Here is a 21,538-nt window from a genome sequence, read left to right as displayed (position 1 = left end):
AGGTGGGATTTGATTTTTGCTGATGGACACTGTTGGTTATTCCAATTATACTCACACACCCTTTCCCTGACCATCACCTTCACTCAATATCACATTCTCTCTTTCTCTCTCTCTCTCTCTCTCTCTCTCACCCCCCTTCTCCCTCACACACATAAGCTTGACCTGTGGACAGCAGGAGCACGCCTGGTTGTAGAGTGTTCTCCGTATTGGCTTTCCTCCTCCTGATCAGACCCAGGCCAGGGAGCATTTCACCACATTAGCCCCAATACACACACACACACACACACACACACACACACACACACACACACACACACACACACACACACAACCATAACCCCACCATGTTTCCAATATCTTTTCAATGAGACAGCATCCCCTCGTGCACACACACACAAACACACCCACGCACCCACACCCACACACACACACACGCTATACCCCACACACACACACACTCACCCCAACCCCATATCCCGTGAAATGGCCACGTAAGGTTCATTTGTCACAGTGGCCCCTCACCAGTCGGGACTGCTGGGGTCTGATGCTCATTTCCAGCCATAAGCAGAGTAATCTGTGGGCGAGATTGAGCTGGGGGGGGTTAGCCTTTAGTATTTTATTAAGAGGCGCTTTAGGCTGTGGAAGAGAGGGGTTATGGTTCCTAAAGCAGCGCGCCATACAATACAAGGCAAACATTTGCTGTTATTTCAGCAAACTGGAGTCAGATGTGCAGGGCTTTTTGGCCGAGGAACTTGGCATCAAAGAAAAGTCTTTTTCAAACAGCGAATCTTCCCGTGCCACAGGGCCGGCCCAGAGCCGCGTCCGGTAGGTAAATACGGAGGTGTCAAAAGAACGCGCGGGGAATCCGCCATCTCGCTTTAATTAAAACGCAAAGTGCTGACACGCACGCTGGGTCTGGGGCAACGGGGGGGGGGGGGGGTTGGAAGGGGGGAGGAGTGGGAGAGAGGGAGAGGAAGAAGGAGGGAAGGAAAGAGAGAGTGCTCTCAATGTTTCCCTTCGGCCAATAAATGTTTGTGAGGCTCACCGTGTCGTCAGTTGCGGAGATGAGAGGAAATAGCACATATTTCACATGGAGACCTCTAAACATAACATACCAAAACACACACACAAATGGACACACACACACACACTAACTTACATATTCATGCAGATACAGGAAAACACACGTATGCACACACACATACACACACACACAAACACAGATATGCACACACACACACACACACAAGCAAACACACACATGCACTCGCTCACACCCACACACACAAGCAAACACACACATGCACACGCTCACACCCCCACACAACACTTGCACCCACAGGCACATACCAGCACACACATACATACACACAAACTCTCTATATGGCCTCTGTGCCACACAGCAATGGTTTCCTCTTTGGGGAGTGTGTCTGTGTGTGTGTGTCTGTGTGTGTGTGTGTGTGTGTGTGTGTGTGTGTGTGTGTGTGTGGAGGGTAGAAAGCTGCCCCGGCGTCCCGTCTGTCAGACATGTTTCTCAGAGTGGGGCCACCTCCCTGAGATAACCCAAACCCTCGGACCTCTGACCCCTGCCCAGGACTAATATGTCAGTCAAGCGGAGAAGGAAAACAAATAAGAGGTCAGCCGGGAGCCCTCTGGAGTCAGGGGGTGGAGTCTAGGGATCACATGACCACCCCAAAACCACCAATGAAAAGTAAAACTCTCGTTGCCAACAGTAACGCTCCATGACCAAGAGTAGTCTGGGCCAGGTCCAGACAGGGTCCATTTGAGCATCAGCTAGTAAAGTATGCGGCTAACGCATTAGCACACTCACCCAACACCATTGCTGCACTTAGTAAACATATGCAAATGTTCACAATCACTCCAGCATTTCAGCTTCTATTGCTTGTAATTACAACATCTAACAACATGCCATTTGGAATAAATTATTGCTACATAGGTCAGAATAACTCATATTTATCCTATTTTAATGATATATATATATATTTTAATGATATATATATATATATATCAGAATAACTCATATTTATCCTATTTTAATGATATATATATATATATATATATATATATTGATATATTCATACTATAAAATAAATTTCAATAACACAGATTTCAGTGTTTGAAATACAAAAATATATATATTTTCATGCAAAAATGTTCAGAAGATTTTGTTTTCAAACAGCAAAGTGATCATCTGAGATTTTCACATTGTCAAATTGTTCATAGTAATTGTCATAATTATGGTTGGCTCTTCAACAAAACTACAACATCACTCCTTCAGTCAGTGCCATCTTGGGATAGCGAAGAAAAAAAAAAAAAATATATATATATATAAAAAAACATTTGTTTCAAATAACTCGTTGCCAATTAAAGCTTTAATTGACATCTTCAGAAACCTCAGCACTGCTTCAGAATGGTCAAGGCAGGCAAGGAGCAGCGACCGCGGGAGTTGCCATTTTAACCACTCATAAAACACAAGCTCGAAACCGGATCTTCATTTTATGCTCGTTTCGAGGATGTGGCTTCGCTTGATGGAGGCAGAGAAAAGACCAAATGGCAAATGTTAACGCTCCCACTCACGTGCCCCTGCTGCCGCATGTGAGAGTGGCCCAGAGGAGCTCCTCTCCACCAGTGTGTGTGTGTGTGTGGGGGGGGGGGGGGGGGTGGGTGTGGGTGGCCCAGAGGAGCGGCTCTCCAGGCAGAATTACCCACCAACGCTGGATCCATCTAGTCCCCCAAACAGGCCTGACGCAAACAGAGTGACCCGGCCTACCGACTGCCAGGCCTCACACAGACATACACACATGTGCACACACACACACACACACACACACACACACACAAACAAGCACACACTTAAAACACACACACACTTGCTCCCTCACTAGCACACACACACACAGAGTGGACATTAGCAGGGGAATTAAGAGCAGAAACAACAGCAGCGGGCTGAATCGGCTCCGGTGCCAAGCCCCACTTGGTTTTCATGTGTGGTGAGCAAGGAACAGGAACAGCCTCTTTAGAGCATGTAGAGAGATAGTTAGTTCACACACACACACACACACACACACACACACACCCACGCACAGCCAATGTTCCATTGCATATGTGGGTATAACCTCTCTGTATGACGTCGGTACTGAAGGCGACCCATGATTAGCAGTACGGAGGGGAACTATATGTGCTTTGTGTGTGTGTGTCTGTGTGCCTATATGTCCCTATGTGTGTGTGTGTATATTTTTTTCTTTGTGTGTGTGTGTGTGTGTGTGTGTGTGTGTGTGTGTGTGTGTGTGTGTGTGTGTATCTGTGTGTGCACATTTGTGTGAGTGCATTCTTGTGTGTGCATGCATGTGTTGTGTCAAGTATTAATAGCTTTCTACATTCTGCTACTCCTGCATCTGCATTTGTTTTCAGTGTGTGCATCACGTGTTCCTGAGTAAAAAGAGAGTGTGTGCTTGTGGTTGTGTGTGTGTGTGTGTGTGTGTGTGTGTGTGTGTGTGTGTGTGTGTGTGTGTGTGTGTGTGTGTGTGTGTGTGTGTGTGTGTGTGTGTGTGTGTGTGTGAGTGTGTCTGCCTGCCATCTCCCCTCTCCTGTGCCCTCCAACAGCCCTCCCTCTTGCACTAGTTCTCCTCTGTAGAAGATGCAAGCATGTCTTGTTTTCCTGAGGGACTCCCTGTTGATAATGTCATAGAAACCAGAGGATAATAGAGCAATTTGTTTCCCGTGAAAGCCACCTCATTTCCCCCGGCCTGGCCACCCTCGCCTGCCTGTGAATGGAGCCGCTCCGCTCCGGAGGGAATTTATTGATCTGCACTTTTAATAGGTGCTCTAATGTAAACTAAACATTACCAGGGGTAAACTTGTTTGTTTTTTTCCAAATGTGCGGTTGTTTGATTATTTATTTACAGAAGAAACAAGGACGATGAGAACACCCTCTGCTGTGCTGTCATTTTCATTTTCTTTGGTGCTACTTTTATTAGTTTGGGGGTCCACACGTAGAATTGTGTCAGAATGTTTTATTTCTATTAAATATTAAATATTAAAAATGAAAGATAAAAAAAGATAATGATTTCTTCATCAGGCACTGTAACAAAATGATATGTGTTAGTGGTATGTTGTGTGTGTGCGTGTGTGTTGGGGATCCTCAGTAGACTGGACAATATTCTAAACAAATAGTAATGGACTTGGATAGCTGCAGCATAGTTCACCAAACTCCTCTCATTCTTCCACAACTCCCCCATCCACACCCACACACACACACAGTCACACAGAAATACACACACCTCCTGCTAAAGCTCCCCAACTGCCACCACTTACTCCCCCATCCTTCACACACACACACACACACACACACACACACACACACACACACACACACATACACACACACACACAATCCCCTGCTGCCCCTATGCCTTCGTCTTGCGCCTCCTCCTCATCGCCTTTTCAACAAGAGCAGTTTGTCAGGGTCAGAAAGCAATTTAAAACCCCTACTAATGAAGCACGCCGCAATGCAAGAGATTTGGATGTGTGTGTGTGTGTGTGTGTCGGGGGGGGGGGGGGAGGTCTGCTGGCAAGACAGAGTGAGAGTGGAGGGGATATTTGGGGGGGGGGGGCAGCACTGGAGAGGAGAGGAGAGGGGGTGTCTCCCATCAAAGCTGAGAAGAAAAGAGGGCCAGGTGCTGGTGGGAGTCCTCTCCAGCGGCACAGACTCACGGCCGTAATTAGGAGCCCGGGACAGGCCGCTCAGGGGCCCCTAACCCCTCACTCTGTGTGTGTGTGTGTGTGTGTGTGTGTGTGTGTGTGTGTGTGTGTGTGTGTGTGTGTGGAGGTGGGGGCACGCTCAGGCACAGGAGTAGCCAGCACAGCCCTGTCTAGCATAGCATAGCACAGGGGGAGAACAGCAAACTAACAGCCGCAGCTTTAACCAGCCGCCTGCTATAGAAACAACCCTTTGGTCTGAAGCGCTCTTCATGATGGAGGGAGGAGAGGATAGAGGAGAGAGAGAGAAGAGGAAGAGAGAGAGATACTAAAAAAGAGAAATAGAAAAGCAACTGGAAGGAGACAGGGAAGCCAGCACGCTAACATATGCTTGAGATAGAAGCATCAGTGTGTGTGTGAGTGTGTGTGTGTGTGTGTGTGTGTGGTAAGGGGCGTCAGGGGACCCAAAGGGGAAGATCCAGAATGCAACAGCCGCTCTCTGGCAGCCAGCGTGAGTCACGTCCAGAGCAACAGAGACACCCTCCAGTCACACACACTCACATGCCAGAGCGTGCTCGCACATACGTGTGACGCACGCAAACACACACATGCTCACATGATATTATGAGCACACACACTCAACACACACACACACACACACACACACGCACACACACACACACACACACTCAACACAACACACACACACGCGCGCACACGTCAAAATCTAAATAAAAAATAATAAAAAAACATGCACACACTGACACACATAAGCAAACATTGAAACACACAAACAGACACCCACACACACTCCACCATACAGCCACTCCATCACTGAAGCCACCTCCCTGCTGACACACACAGCAGAAATATGCTCTGGCTCTGGCCAACACAGAGCTCTAATGAGAGGTCAGCTATGGACCAGCCTCTCACCACACAGAAAGAACGTCTTGTCATTATACTCGCTGATTACAGTGACCAATGGTGTCACTTACACACAGTTTATGCCCAGTGTTGGGGGATCCGCCGATCTGAATGTGTGTTTGTGTGTGTTTGTGGTTTGAGAGTGTGCGTGTGTGTGTGTGTGTGTGTGTGTGTGTGTGTGTGTGTGTGTGTGTGTGTGTGTGTTAGCCCCCGTTTCTACCCAGGCAACTAATTTGGTTTGGGGGAGCGGAGGGGGGGGATTCATTGGGTTGATTTCAGACTGGACAGGGTGTCCAGTTTTGCATAAATACGGCCTGTACCCACCGGCTGGTCAGGGCTGCGCCAGCCACAGAGTGATCAGCCTCCACAGAACTATTTCTCAGATAGCAGCCAGCGTCTCTTTCCTCACAGAACACAGAACACAGAAATGGGATTTTTGGTAGCACTTCCCTAAAACCTAGTAGCCAAAAAGCCTCATAAACAAATTGTAAACGTCTGTGAAGTCTTCAAAATGCATCCCAAAACGACAAAACGATATGACTAGACATGACTGCACTCATAAAGCCTTATAATGCTGTACTACAAGCCCTACACAACTCTTATTACCAACATTTGTATGGCTGGTCCATTTCAGGCTATAAGGGTTTACACTGTAAAACTGTTAACGCTTTATGAGCGGATTCATTTTTATGAGGCAATATGAATGCTTCAAAATACTTTATGAATGTGTTAGTATTGTTCCACGGACACTGGGCTTATGGAACGTATTGCTGTAGTTTTATTTAACGGTTCTCTTGCATTGTACACTTAGTTCTGTTCACTTGCATTGTACACTAAGCTAAGGCCCAGTCCTTGTAGCAGAAGTATTTTGTGGAAAATGCCTAAAACAGCAGTAGTCTAGCGTTGTGTGTCGTTTTGAGTTTGGCGATGAGTAATTCAGACCAAATGTGTGACTGAAGCCGGAGACTCTTTTCACTCCAAAAGTGAGTGGTGGTGTCCTATGTCTCTCTCTTTCCCTCAAACACACACACTCTCCTTCTTCTTTCCTTTCACTCTCTCCTTCCATTTCTCTCTCTCTCCCTCTCCCTCTCTCTCTCTCTCCATTTCTCTCTCTCTCCCTCTCCCTCTCTCTCTCTCTCCATTTCTCTCTCTTAGCTTCATTTCATTTGACACTTCATCTTTCTCTCAGCCTCACACTCTTTTTCTCAAATCTCCATTTCTCCCCACCCCCGGCCCTTTCTCTCTCTCTTTCTCTCTCTTCTTCTCTCTCTCTTTCTCTCTCTCTCTCTCTCTCTCTCTGCTGAGTTATCAGCCACTGCTGTTGTGTGGTGTCCCAGGTGGGTCCAGAGTGCCCCTACCCCCCTACTCCAGTGCTGGTGTCTGGTCAAAACTACCCCCCACCCCCAGTAGTGGCCCCTGAATGCCATTTGTTGTCCATCACTCAGTGCCCCCAGTTAGCCGCGTCTGCTCTGGCCGCTGAAAGGCCCATTCACACGGCTTCCCCTCTCTCCCCCCTTTCTCTCTCTCCTCTCGCTCCTCTGGATGTTTTTGCAATTCAATATTTTCACACGCGGGCTCATCGTTACCGCGGAACCGGAGCCGGCCAAGACAAAGCGACGAGTCGGAGGCGCGGGGCAGAAGCCGAGGCAGAGGCAGGGGCAGGGGCAACATCGGCAGGGGGAGGGGGAGGCCGGGGCAGAAGGCGCGCGGGGCAGAGTAAAGGGAGAGCGTGCTGGAGGACTGAAGTTAATGGGCCATCTTGAAATGTTTTGCTGAGGCTCAAGAAACCCCTCCTTAACGGTTTGTGCTAACAGTCTGATGGAAGATCTTAAGCGCTTTTTTTTTTGTTTTGTTTTGGGGGGTTTTTTGTCTCTCTGAATGTAAAAGCCCCCCTTTCCTTCTCCTACGTTGTCGTCTTTCGGACCAAAAAGCAAATACTAACATGCCATTATGTTTTGTTATGACATAATGATGGGCTGGGGGAAAACCAAAGCCTGTGAGTCTGTAAGAGGGTGTAGGCCAGGGGGGCGGGGGATCGTGATGGCGGGGGGGAGGCAGTGTAAATATTTCGCCATGTGTATCTGGGGAATATGGTGACTTTAACTGTCTGACCTCTGAGCCTTTGGCTCGGATGCTATTTAAGACACACACACACACACACACACACACCCAAGACACACACACAGACTCATGCTCTCCCTGTGTTTGTGAGTTTAAGCTGATGTTTCTTCGCCCTCCAAATAAATCAATCAAATTAGAAAAACACTCCCAATACACATGTTTTCTGGATAATATAATAAACACATGTGCGCCCATAAGAGGCTATTCAACTGCATGCACCAAAGTGACAAAAGGCTGTTCACACACAGAGACAAAGCTTGATAAAGCACCAAAGAAAACACTGACTCTTTCCCCCTCTTAAAACACACAGCCGAGGCAGTGTGCAGCGCAGTTGTCCACTCACTGACCGAGCCTGCAATGTAATGTCGTAATAATTTGTGTAGAACGTTGGCCCTGAAGTGCATTTTAAGAACACGCCGGCTGCCTGAGATTTTTCTAGATTTTTCCAGTGCACCGCACTTTGGTTAATGAAATTAAACACACCAATACGGCACGCTCTCATGGGAGGGCCATAATCAACGTGCCAGCCGTTTCATTTTTTATGAAAATAAATTACAGCTGGTTAGATGGGCTAATTGTGTTGCAAACCTGAAGGGAAAAAAGAAAGAAAGAAACACACCATTGATATAATTAAGCCAATTTTCATGGACAGGCCTACTTGAAGAGGCAGTAAAATAAGCACTACATTCATCAGGGAACAGCGTTCTCCCTCCTCCTCCTCCTCTTCCTCCTCCTCCTCCTCTTCCTCCTGTCCTCCCGTCGCCTCTCCTCTACTCCACACTTCATAGTTTTTCAGAAAAAGTTAAGCATTAAACAAACACTGGCCCAAACTGCCAGAAACACTCACTCAATAGTGACAGCTCAATTATCCTACCTATCGCAGTATTCACCGAGAGAGAGAGAGAAAGAGAGAGAGAGAGAGAGAGAGAGAGAGAAACTAAAGAAAAGGCATCGTGACGTGAGTCCTACTGAGTATCTCAGGACGGTCTCTTGGCGACATAAAAAAGAATCCTTTATCATGGCAACTCAAAGAATCTGATCTCCGCCGAAAATCCCCTACTCTCCCTCTCTCTCTCTCTCTCTCCCTTTCACTCTCTTGCCCCCTCACTCCCTCTCTCTCTCTCTCTCTCCCTCTCACTCTCTTGCTCCCTCACTCCCTCTCTCTCTCTCTCTCCCTCTCACTCTCTTGCTCCCTCACTCCTTCTCTCTCTCTCTCCCTCTCTGGGTCTATGTTAATGGGCTTTAATGAGACACTACATACCCATCTTTGTGTTAATGACACGGCGGACGGGGCCGGGTCAGGCCGGCTGGAGCGGAGATAAGCGTGGCGGGACGACAGAAGAGCGACCCGGGGCTTTGAACAGGCCGGCGTTAGCCGGGGACATGAAAGGGCCGCCTGCTGAATTCATCCCTCTGGAAAGAACCCCCAGGAGGGGCAACGTTAGCAGCCCTTATCTGTCCAGGATGGAACATCAAGGTCTGGGGCTGTGTCTCCGACAAAACAGCTCCGGGGAGGGGAGCCGGGGCCAGGGGAGCTGGGGCAGAGAAGGGAAGAGAAGACAAGAGAAGAAAGAGAGAAGAGGAGGAGAAGAGGAGAAGAGGAAAGAAACAGAGAGAGGAGGAGAGAGGTGAGAAAAAGATGAGAGGAGTAAAAGTGAGGAGGGGAGAGAGGTAGAGAGAAGAGTACAGAGGAGAGGAGGAGGAGGAGGAGGAGGAGGAGAGAGAGGTAGAGAGAAGAGAAGAGAGGAGAGGAGAGGGGAGGAGGAGGAGGAGGGGAGCAGGCAGTGGGCAGGGGACAGACTGCATGAGTGTGGCTTCACAGCACAGGCCAACACTGCCAGGGAACAAGAGGGTGTTGTAAATACAGTCATCTGTGCCAAAACCACCAAGGCTGCTGACCCCCCTCTATACGCACACACACACACACACACACACACGGCCACCACCCAACTTAACATAACTGGGAGGATGTCCACTTATTAGCATAGCACAGTCGCAGCCAAGTATCACATATTCTCACACACGTGCACACACACACATTCTCATGAACAAACAGAAACCCATACACACACATTCTCCATTCTCATGAACAAATACACACATACACACACACAAATACACACACACAAATACACACACACAAAACCAATCAAGAATACAATGCTACACAGCATGAAAAATCTTTAATATTACGGCAACTAAAAATAATGTGTATAACTTCATCTCAAAATATACACACAATATGCAATGTTCTTTCTTCTCTATATATTAAGCTATAAAAAAACAGCAACTCCACAACTCTCACACTCTGCTCCACGGGTCTGAAGCTAAATGGAGAAAGACAATGATCAGGCCCCAATTTATGTGTACAAATTGTCGACCCTTTTCCTTGTCCATCACAATCTTAATTTGACTTCCAGAGAGTAATGCATGCAAGCGCCTTCCGCCTGGCTCCTCGAGAGTGCACGCAGCCATTGCAGCTTAACTGGCACTTTCTGGGCAGGAACTTCGACGTGAGACATTTTATGGCCTAAAATTAGCCACGCTGAACACATGCTCGAGAGCTAATTATTTCTAGGGGTGCCCAAAACTGCAGGAGTAAAAGTGTACCCCCTGGGCGTGTGTGTGTGTGTGTGTGTGTGTGCTGAGGAGGAGGGGGGGGGGGGGTGTTCCTCCCCATGTGCAGGCTGACCGTGCCACTCCAACGGGAGCTCCTGATTGGAGGGCTGACGCACAAATGGCGTCCCATCATGCCCCAGTGAGAGATGTGACGTGACATTAGGCTCTACACAGGCCTCACTCGCACTCTGAGTCAGTCCTTGTTAAAGTGTGGAGAAACGCAACAGTCCTCTCAACAGTCTCTCTCTCCCTCTTTCTTTCTCTCTTGTCATTTTGGTGCAGCATTTTAAAAGGTAGCCCTGTCAAAAAACACTAAACCTGAGTGTAAGGTTTCAGTCTGCATCTTACACTAAGCCTAGTAAGTCAAAATATTTCCAAAAGCCTGGTATCCAATGAATAGTGGCCAGAAATAATAATAATTAAAGAAAATACTACACAAAGGTTATTCTGTAGTCATTCAGTCACATTTTCAACTAATAAAAAATCAAAACAGCAGAAGAAAACAATGAAACAGATCAGGGAGAATACAAACATTAAAAAAAACAAATAGCCCTTATTTTCTCTCTCTTTTTCTGTGTGTGTGTGTGTGTGTGTGTGTGTGTGTGTGTGCGTGTGTGTGTGTGTGTATGTGCGTGTGTGTGTGTGTGTGTGTGTGTGAGTGTGTGTGTGTGTGTGTGTGTGTGTGTGTGTGTGTGTGTGTGTGTGTGAGTGTGTGTAGGATAGCTGATAGTAGACAAAGATGGTGTGTAACACGATAACCTCTGTTTTCAACACACACACACACACTGAATGTCCAGAACAAGGTATAATTAGCCCCACAAACAGAAACTATCCTATCGAGCACACGCTGTTCTCCTGCACAGCTCCAACCATCATCCATCCATCAGCTTCCTCATTGCAAGAGCACACACACACACACACACACACACACACAAGCACAAATCCCTTGGAGCGAAACCACACACACAGGGTGCTAACTCATCTTTAAGACACGCACGTATAACTGCCAAAACACTGTAAAAGCCAGCGACTGACTAAGATAAAGAGGCAGCCTAGAACGCAGCAGAGCCAGAATGGAGCTGGGACGGCTCGAAGCTGAGCCGCAATGGACTTGGCAGCACTCCGCTTTAGAGCCTGAATGGATTGGGATATATACAGCACAGACACGGCCGATGTCCAGCGAAGGCCAAGCCGAGCTACAGGGAGAGCCCACTGCAATGCCATGTCATAACCATTAAGGATGGGCTTTTAATGAAACATTACTAGGCTTCTCGATGATTGTGTTGATTAATGTCACACGCTAGTATTTAACATCCACTGAATAAATCCTATCATACTGCAGACAAATGAGTGCCTGAGCACACACACACACACACACACACACACACACACACACACACACACACACACACACACACACACACAAACACCAAGAATTGAAGTACACACACACAAATTATAATTATGGGAAAAATATGTGTGTATTCACACGTCGACACACTCTTGAATAGCCATACACAATCATGAATGTGCGCACACACAGAGACACACACACCCCAGTACACAATAATACACAATACATGACTCTGATCCGTCCACCCGAATATTGCAGGAGCAAATAGCAAATAGCAAATAACAAACACACACACACACACACACACACTCACACACACACTCACACACAAACACACAAAATCACGAATATCCACATACAGTACAAACACACCCCCACATAAAGCTAAACGCAAACATGATATATGCCCACACCGAAGATCACAATGGCCGACACACACACACCGAGGAGCAGAAAGTGGCGGAGCGTGAGTCACGTGTCACAGAGGTGGGCAAGGTCGAGTTTACGGCACTTCACCTCTAACCAACCACAGGGCACATCAAGGAGCGGCATGGCTTCAGGTGGCAAACCCTCTCGCTCACCCACCCGCCCGCCCATTACACTCTTTCTCTCTCTCTCTCTTTTTCTCTCTTTAGCTCATATACAAACTCTCTCTCTGTTTCACTCGGTCTTGCTCAGTCCCTCCCTCTCTCTCACCCCCCCCACCCCTCTCCCTCCCTCTCTCTCTTCCGTATCTATCCCCCGTTCTCTTTCTGCGGGCACAGGAAAGTCAAGCTCCTGCTAGAAGTCCCACACACACACACACACACACACACACTCAACCTTTCCACTTTGTAAAGACTGGGGTTAACACGGCACAACAGCTACGGCTCTTCAGGGACAGAAAGGGAGCGAGCGAGGGAGAGAGAGCGAGGGAGAGAGAAAGAGAGAGAGAGGGAGAGGACAGGGTGGAGGAGGAAGAGAGAGAGGGAGCATTTGTGTGTGCACACTCTGAACTGGTTGATTATTACAAACATTAAAAGAACATTAAAATTCTACATGGCTTCATTTTGTCTCAGTGTTAATCAGGTCATCCAGCCATGGCACCTCGTAGGCTTGGCGCATGCATGCACACACACACACACACACACACACCTCTATGTCTATCCAGTATCACGAGGTGCTGGTGTAACACCCTTTTTCCTGTAACAAATATGTCACTTAATTTATCTCACAGTCATTTACTCTCTCTCTCTCTCTCTGTCCATTAGGGACATTATCACGTCTTAGAGCACTCACACAAAAGGCAGCACTTATGCGCGCCTCTCACCAGATCCCCTTATCAAAGACAAACTCACACCTCTGAGATTATGGATCTGGTGTTGACGCTTCAATACAGGGCTTTTTGCGCACCGCTGGCTTTCGCTCGACTTCCTGGTGCATCCCATGAGGCACTGCTCTCAGGTCAGACCCTCAGCCGAGCACCCCTGTGCTGTGTTTTTTTAGCGTTTGTCCACCACAAACGCGCCGGTGGAAGCACTGCCGCCGGCCAGCCAGAAGGACAGACAGACAGACAGACAGACAGACAGGCGGTCAGGCGGTGAGCTGCTATAGCATTGCTGACACTGTCGGTTTACAATGTCATGGCTTGGTTTTATTGCATCTGTCAAAACACGAGGGCAAAGCCAGGCTCCATGATATGGCTTCATGCCCCCACGTGCACGGGCACAGGGACACAGGGCAACAGGCGTGGAGCAGGGCAGCCTAGCCAGCGAGCCTCAACCACAACACTCTCATGAAAACACACCACAGCCGCCTGCCCTGCACACTGCTGGCTCCCACTCACTGGGCCAGGTATGGGGAGGTGAAGTGCCCTGTGTGTGTGTGTGTGTGTGTGTGTGTGTGTGTGTGTGTGTGTAAGAGAGTGTGAGAAAGAGAGTGAGTCATTTGTCAAAGGAGGATGGAATGGCTTGTACAGTATATGGCTAGGAGTAGGGAGGGGGCATGTGTGGAGAAATATTTTTTATTATTAGAGTATATAGTAAACCAAGCCCTCATCTATTATGTCTCTTCTGCCAACAAATACTATTCTCTTGTGCCACCCCCCCCCCCCCTTTACTATATGTATGTGTGTGTGTGTGTGTGTGTGTGTCCCAGCTCTCTCACAAACCTCAAATTTCTTGCGACTGCTTTCTCATAAGGGGCCTCTGTGCTCGCCGGAGTGTTGATACCCGATGATAAGTGTCCAGTCGACATATTTATTTAATGACGTCATTGGTGCATTTAAATTGCGGCAGGAACGGGCAGGAGCAGGAGCACGAGCCGGGGGGAAGGCTCGGATTCTCGCGCCGACCTCTCTCAACGAAACAATTTATCTACATTTTCCATTAATAGCAAAGAATTCTCACTTACGCGTGTATGCATTTAAACACCATATAAAAGTATTCGACGGTGATCACCACCGTAGTCGTGGTGATAGTGAGAATAATAGATATTATTAATTCATAGATTCATTATGCTCACGCGCACTGTTTAATAGTAAGCTATCATATGTCAGATCACTTTCTGTCGCTTTCATTAGGCCATTTTAAATTGAATAAGCACGGAAACACCAAAACGACAGCACAACCTACGAAGTAGGCCTAGCAAGAGAGTTTTAATTTCGTCTGTTTAGTTTATATTACATTAAAAACAATATGCATAGGCAACATAACTAATATTTAATAGATGACATTTTTGTGTAGGCTAGTCAGCAAATGTGAGACCATTTGAGCCCAAAGTTTCTTGTAAAAAAAAAAAATAAAATAAAAAAAAAAAAAAATAATAATAATAATAATAATAATAATGTTAGGCTTTCTGTGCATGGGAGCTTTTATGGCACACAAACACTGTGTGTGAATGTGTGTGTGTGTGGGGGGGGGGGGGGGGGGGGGTCGAGGTCAACAAAAGCATCATCAGAAGTAGAACAACTACGTAACATTGAATGTTATACCTCTAACCGATCAACAAGTCCCATCATATAGGCTAAGATGACTAAAGCTACTAAGCTGTTAAAATAAATGCCCTCAAAGAGTCCACTGTAAACACCACAAGTCATAAAAAACAATTGAACCGCAACGCCAAAGGTAAGAAAACAGCGCTCACACACAGACACATACACACGCCCCAATACGATCATACTGAACACGCTGTCTCTGTTAAGAGATGTGCTGTTTAAAAAGGACCCACGACTAATTATGCCGGAGGGCAGCGCGCACAGGCGGCCAGGTTGCGGGGCTCGCACACTTGATAACCGGCTCCCTTGGGCCCAGAGAGGGGGGGGTGGGGGTGCATTCAATTTACATTCTCTCCGACTGAGTGCCATCACAAAGCCTTTCCTAAAATGCATTGCTTGTTTATTAGAATTTCATTTTAAAATGCAAAAGGACTTTCCTGTAATTAATTATACCTGTAATATAGCAACAGATTTTGCGATCAGAATGGTTTTTAAAGGAACCTGTAGCCTACCCCTTCATTTTAGTGAAGTCACTAAATGTAGTAAATGTATTAGATAAATACCGTCTCTTCCCATAAACTTCTGTACCTCATTAATAAACAATAATAATAATAATAATAATAATAATAATAATAATCAGCATCACCATCATAATCATAATCCTTATCTTTTCAAACGACCTACAATAACAAATAACTACTTTTTTTTATTACAGTTTTTGCTTGTCTGTATTTACATGTAGGCTATACAATAGCGATGTTGTAAAGTGAGATATGTAATAGACGGAAGCATGGACGCTGCTGCTTTCCCAGGTCCTCTGTGGTTGCATGTCGACTGATAGGCATATGTCCGCAAAGAGAATTAGTCACGGACTGGGTTATAGGCCATCACAATATTTTACTAATTTTCAAAGGGGAATATTAATCAAGTAGGCCTACAAACTGAACAAAATCACTACACATATCAAACACCATTTCCACACAGATGAACTTGAACAACTCGAGGAGTTGGAGAAAATGTGGCTTTGTTCATACAACAGCAACTCTGAGGCCGAGTCTCCACGAACAAATTACCTAAAACTGACTTTCACAGGGGGCTTTCATCTCCTAATTCTCCCTCGCTGCGTTTCACCAGGCCCCTGCCGCTTGTTTCAGACACTTGCAAGCGGCGTGTGACCATCAACTTTCCACTGTAAAAAAATATATATACACCCCTGTGTAGGCGAGACGTCATTGTCCACCTGTTATTGCTCTTTTGTGCATGAGCTGTGGTGCTGTTCGGTGAGGTCCCGTGCGTGGTGACCTCTTTTGAGCTCGTGTCACTGACTCGAGAAGACAACGTTTGGAGAGCTGTGTTTAGGCCCTGTTTTGAACGGTGCCGGTATCTGCCCAAAAACGGGGTCAGCGTCGTGTGTCCACATCACCTCCCGTTTCTCAGACTGTCAGAGTAATCTGATAATAGTCTGTCGGTGAACATTTGATAATAATTTGAGAAATATTTAATTAGTGCCAAGGCAGGTCCTGGTACGTGCCGTCTGGCAAGAGTGTATTTATCCTAATTAGCGCCCGGATCAACAGGTAATCACACGTGTGCAGTCTGGGCCCCGTCCAACAGATCAACACAACATCGTCGAGGCTGCAACAGGCCATCACACACACACACACACACACACACACACACACACACACACACACACACACACACACACAACCGCAGCACCATGCAGGCAATTAACAAAATACTTGCAGAACTAGCAGGCCACAAAATTCAAACTCTAGTTTCAACATCCATACACGAATGTCAATATTTTCCCACAATATATGATTTAATATGTAATGCACTACATATGTTGTCAAATTACAAGAAAGGATGTACTAATAATAACCATGTATGTAATGTAATGAATTTAACTAACATAACGAGAAGCCAGGCTGTCTTTTCGAAAATACATTTTATTATTATTTTAGAAAGAGCCGAAAGAACCTTCAAACACGACTACATTGCTCAAACATTCTTTAGTAAAAATTCAGTTCTCAGTCAAACATTCAGTTCTCAGCAAAAATCCTCTCCTCCACCAAAGCAATACTCGTTACCAGCTATCTTAAGATGTTGTCTCTCCTGCTCTCAATATTTTATAACATTTATTCAAAATATTTGTCACAATTGTACAGTTCAATCGGGCCTTGCAAGATCATTTGAATGTAGTGCAAAACTGCGCCAAACAAAGGGAAAACTACAGCTTTCTAAGATCATAAAATTGCATGAACGCAAAACAACAACCTGTAAACACAGTCAAATAATTTATTATTATCTATTATTTATTTTGGTTCTTAATTTGAGTTAACCATAAATGAATAAAAGAATAATAACTGACAAACAAGCCTACTCCATGAAACATCAGACAAGTAAAATATCCAATAAAAATGTTATTACACGTCAGAAGGAAACACTCTTAAATGACGTCGGGTATAAACATTCCTCAGAAGAACAAACGTATTTTTCCCATACGAACAGTGCAGCTGTCCAGGCAAAAGTAGTATGTGTTTGTTGCATAAGGCATTATTGATTGCTATTCCCAAATGGAAAACCGTACACAGCGCAGCAGTCCGGTTTGTGTAGGTTATTTCTTCTAATGCAGAAAAATACATTTGGAAAAAAATCCTCGAGAAAATATAATCGTTTTCTTTCGAATTCCCCTTCTCCTCTAGCACGTCTACTTGTCGGTGAATGAGTTGCTCGGAACAGCTCGCGCCTCATTCACTGTTGCACACAGCCTTGAGCAGTGCACGAGCGCCCACTATTAAACGCCTGGAATATTGTTTCACAAGACTTGGAAGGACTCAATAAAAAAGTTACTATCCCTTTCGACAACTTTTCGCGAACTTCTGAGCAACGATTCTTCGCCATTTCTCGACATTCGGCAGCAAAAACTGCGAATTTAGTGGCGGAGCATTCACATGGATTTGCTATGGCTTTTTACCTCCTTATCATTTGAGCGAAACCACCAGCGGTGTTGTTTCATCACATATAACTTCTGACGTTGTGAACAAGCAAAGCGAGGCTGCTACGGCGAAAAGGGTGGGCATACAGACTACGGAGAATTTTAGCCTTCACACACAGATGGATACCTACTTTTTAAAAAGGAATATACGGGACAAAGACACGTTACAGGAACTGATCAATGAAACTGACTCTTTAGTTATCTGCACGAGAGTTCAAAGTATCGGACTGCCGGTTGCTCGAGTGAGAGAAGGGAAAATACACCTACTTTTGGCCAGTTTCCGCGCCCTCGCCTTGGATCTCATCTTGTCGGCTTGTAGATTCCTCTCGTCCTCCTTGAGCCCAGAAGCAGCAACAACACTATCTTCATCTCACAAGCATTGTCAGTTTGGACACCTTCGCACATGCGCACAGGCCATTCAATCTGACACCCTCGTCAGGGCCAAAAAACTTTCCAATGTATTCATCATCATCACTTTTTGTCCTATCGTCTCTCCTTTAGATCACTTATCTCTTTCCCTCCTCCCTCCCTCCCGCTCCCCGCACCATCTCGCGCCCCCTCCCTTCTCCTCGCGACTCCTTTAAGAGCTATAACTCTTATTTTGCCCGAACCTGCGGGATCCGGTCTCACGCTGGACACAGCCTCGCCGGTATGCGGGGTCAAGGTCGCATCTCCCCGCGTGCAAGGTGATTCTGATCGAATCGAATATTTACAGTAAGCGTTACACGTCCGTTTAAGAGCTTGGACACACCGGGGTGAAACGAAGAGGTAAAGTATATCTCTCCCACTGTTAATGAACTTGAATAGTTATCCATTTAAAAACATACAACACGGCAATTATTTTTTGTCATTATTGTTGTTGTAATAGCCTATTAAGTCTATAGAGGCCTAATGCTATATTTAATACATTACTGTTATAACTTGAGTTCCTGTCACTGTAGCTGTAAAATAAAGCAAAGGTATATTTTCTGCATGTTAGGTTTTTTGACTATTTTATATATTCTCAATGTAGCCTAGCCTACTTGGGAGGTTTTATAGCCATATAATAATCAAAAAAACGCATCATTCTTCAACCGACTTTGTTTGTGATGTTATTTATTTAGCGCAAACTTCACAGTGTGGTACGAGTGAGGTTGAGGTGGTGTGACCCGGACTGGCGATTTAGCCCGGCGCGCAGCCTACTGTGCCTCCCTGGTGGACTCAGCACGAGACAGGCGCTCCATGCGGCAGCGCTCGTGCAGTCTCTGCGGAGGTGTGTGAGTGTGTGTGAGTGAATGTGAACATGTGAGCTCCAGAAAAGCTAACAGAACATATGTATATGCAAACTCAGATATACCGGTGGAATTGATTTTTTTTTGCTGCACTGTTTGAATTTTATCAACAACATCAAAACAACAGCAATATGACGAATTCGAGACTGAATGCAGCTCCGGGTAAGCAGCGCGAGAGACCCCGACTATATGTAAGTATGGCTCACGAGCATCTGCCTCACTCTCGTTCATGCGTCCGGTGTTTTGACATGTGACGCTTCGCCGCGAGACGTCTTCACTTGTGTCTGAAGCGTCTCTGCATGTAAATGCTGTCTGTATTAAATGGCAGCTGAGTGTGTGTGCATGCGTGAGTGATGTGGCATGCGTGCAGTATCCGTGTGAACAGTGAACTGAAGTGTGCAAGGGCCCTATGATTTTTTAAAACCATCTGAAAATGTGTATCTCCAGTATATTGAAATTATGCAGGATTATAGACAATATTAGGATAGGCCGAAACGTTTAGCAATTGACGACGCTAAAAAAGAATACAGGGTCCACATTTCAAAACACAGATATTTCTATTTTAAAATAATGTATTTTCAGGATTTACTCAAATTACATCTGGAAGTCATTATTAATTATATGCTTGTGTGTCATTGGAAACAAAATATAAAATAGTTTTGGAAATAAACAGAGAATGACCTTGGAGGGCATATTAAGCTCACATGTATCCAGAATGTTCGAGTGTTTATTGAACGTGGTGACAGCTCTTGCCAATCCTGGCCATGAACAGGCCATTATCATGATAATAATAATAATAATAATAATAATAATAATAATAATAATAATAATAATAATACGTATTATTAATTATTGTTGTTATTATTATTATTATTATTATTATTATTATTATTATTATTATTACATATTTCTTATATTTTCTAGACTGAATAAAAAGAGAATGATGCAAAATCGAATACAAACTTCAATAAAATAACATTACAATAGTAGATCATAATACATTCATAAATTATTTGTAATGGCTTTATTACCAGTATGGGTTACTTGCTAGCTCATGTACACACCTGCAAGAGTAGGCTACATTCCCAAAGCATGAGTTTTAAATGGGTATGTTTTTCACTCTAAGAGTTGACTACCGGTCTAATGCTAATTTAGAAACAATTTAACACGTCGCCTTTTATAAAAGGGTCCATTCCCCAATGATAAAATCATTTCCATGTCAGAGAGTGGTAATAAATGGCTCACACCGTTTCAAGTGATGGACCGGATCTGGCCTTTGATAGAGTTCCCAGGAGACAGCTGGCCAACGGCGGCAGGCAGCCGACATCAAAGCACGCTGTGAACTTTCGATTTAGGGACCATGAAGGATCAGAAGACATGTATTGATGTAGTCGTTCATCTTATGCATCGTTATGATTACAATAGGTCTATTAGTGGACAGAACAAAGGCTGCAGCAGTGGAATTGCGATATTTGGTCAACTCATTAAATGTCTTAATGATAGCTTAAACTAGTGGCAGCTTTGCAAGGGGGTGATAGACTACAAGTTGCAGTACAAGTGCTCGTAGCAGAGATGAATGCGAAACGCACCAGTTGCAGCAACGGCATTGATAAAAGAAACTTAAAAAAACAAAATACTAAAAATAACAATACTGGAGCAGGTTGCATGTGTTTGAGTGTGGCCTACGGCCTGGTTACCTGATTTAGCTTAAAAGAAAATCATTGTCCTTCTCACCGGAGCTAATGGCTACCCAAACATTGGACTATTCATAAGGACCATAAATTAGGATGATAAAGGTAAAAACATCAGTAACTGACTATGGCACATGCAAATACTCGTGTTTGCTTAGGCAACTTACTAGACAGCAATCATATTGGCAGATCCATTCTCACCTGATACAGGTTATTAAATCTGACTCAAAACGCAACACCAGAGGTTTTCAAAGAACTGCATTCTGTCTTATCTTGAATGTGGCAACAATATTATCAAGTGGAATATCAATCAATGAAGCTTGGCTTTGCTGCAGCCAATAGAGTGTATTGATAAGACCGTTGCGGCGGCGCGCCAGGGAAAGTGCCAACCCTGTAATATTGTCTGAGAAATGCTGCAGCCGGAATACCGAGTACCGCTCTGCTGAAAGCCTTAAGTGGATTATTTCTGAGACCTTTCCGAGGCCACTCTTGTGTTAAATGGATTTAGGTGGCTGGCAGGCACGGTGTAATAAACTCGCAAATTAGGTTGAGCAAACAACCGCATTAGAGGCTACTCTTTATTCCAAAGAGAAAAACACAAGCAGATGACACGGTACGTTTGAGGTGTATGGAAAAAAAAACACGGGTAGACCTATGCTGAAGAGATGTTTTGAACGTGACTGATAGTCTGGTAACGCAACAGGTAGGGGAAATGCCGGGTGTGGCTACGTGACGGGGAAAAAAGGGGGGGGGGGTGGAAATCAAAATTATTTCAGTTTGTTGTGGAGCCATTTTTACAAAGCTGACGCCACAGAGCCCCGAGCGTTACCTTTGTAGCCACATTTGATATGTCAAGGGAGTGCG

General features: G+C 45.4%; 1 protein-coding gene across 1 annotated transcript in view; it reads right to left on the bottom strand.

Annotated features, from left to right (window-relative positions):
* prdm16 (PR domain containing 16) overlaps nt 1-18,405 on the bottom strand; it is a 209,481-nt gene extending 191,076 nt beyond the window's left edge. Inside the window, exon 1 of the mRNA XM_076276845.1 lies at nt 17,980-18,405. Within this exon, the coding sequence (XP_076132960.1) occupies nt 17,980-18,016 (37 nt within the window). The 5' untranslated portion in view covers nt 18,017-18,405. The remainder of the gene's footprint in view (nt 1-17,979) is intronic.
* Between the last annotated feature and the right edge of the window lie 3,133 nt (nt 18,406-21,538).

Source organism: Alosa pseudoharengus, unplaced genomic scaffold (genome assembly GCF_046254945.1).
Source record: "Alosa pseudoharengus isolate Yale_2024_CS ecotype anadromous, Long Island Sound unplaced genomic scaffold, YU_APseudo_1.1 YU_APseudo_1.1_scf_9, whole genome shotgun sequence".
NCBI lineage: Eukaryota > Metazoa > Chordata > Actinopteri > Clupeiformes > Clupeidae > Alosa > Alosa pseudoharengus.
This window is presented reverse-complemented; position numbering and strand designations above follow the sequence as displayed.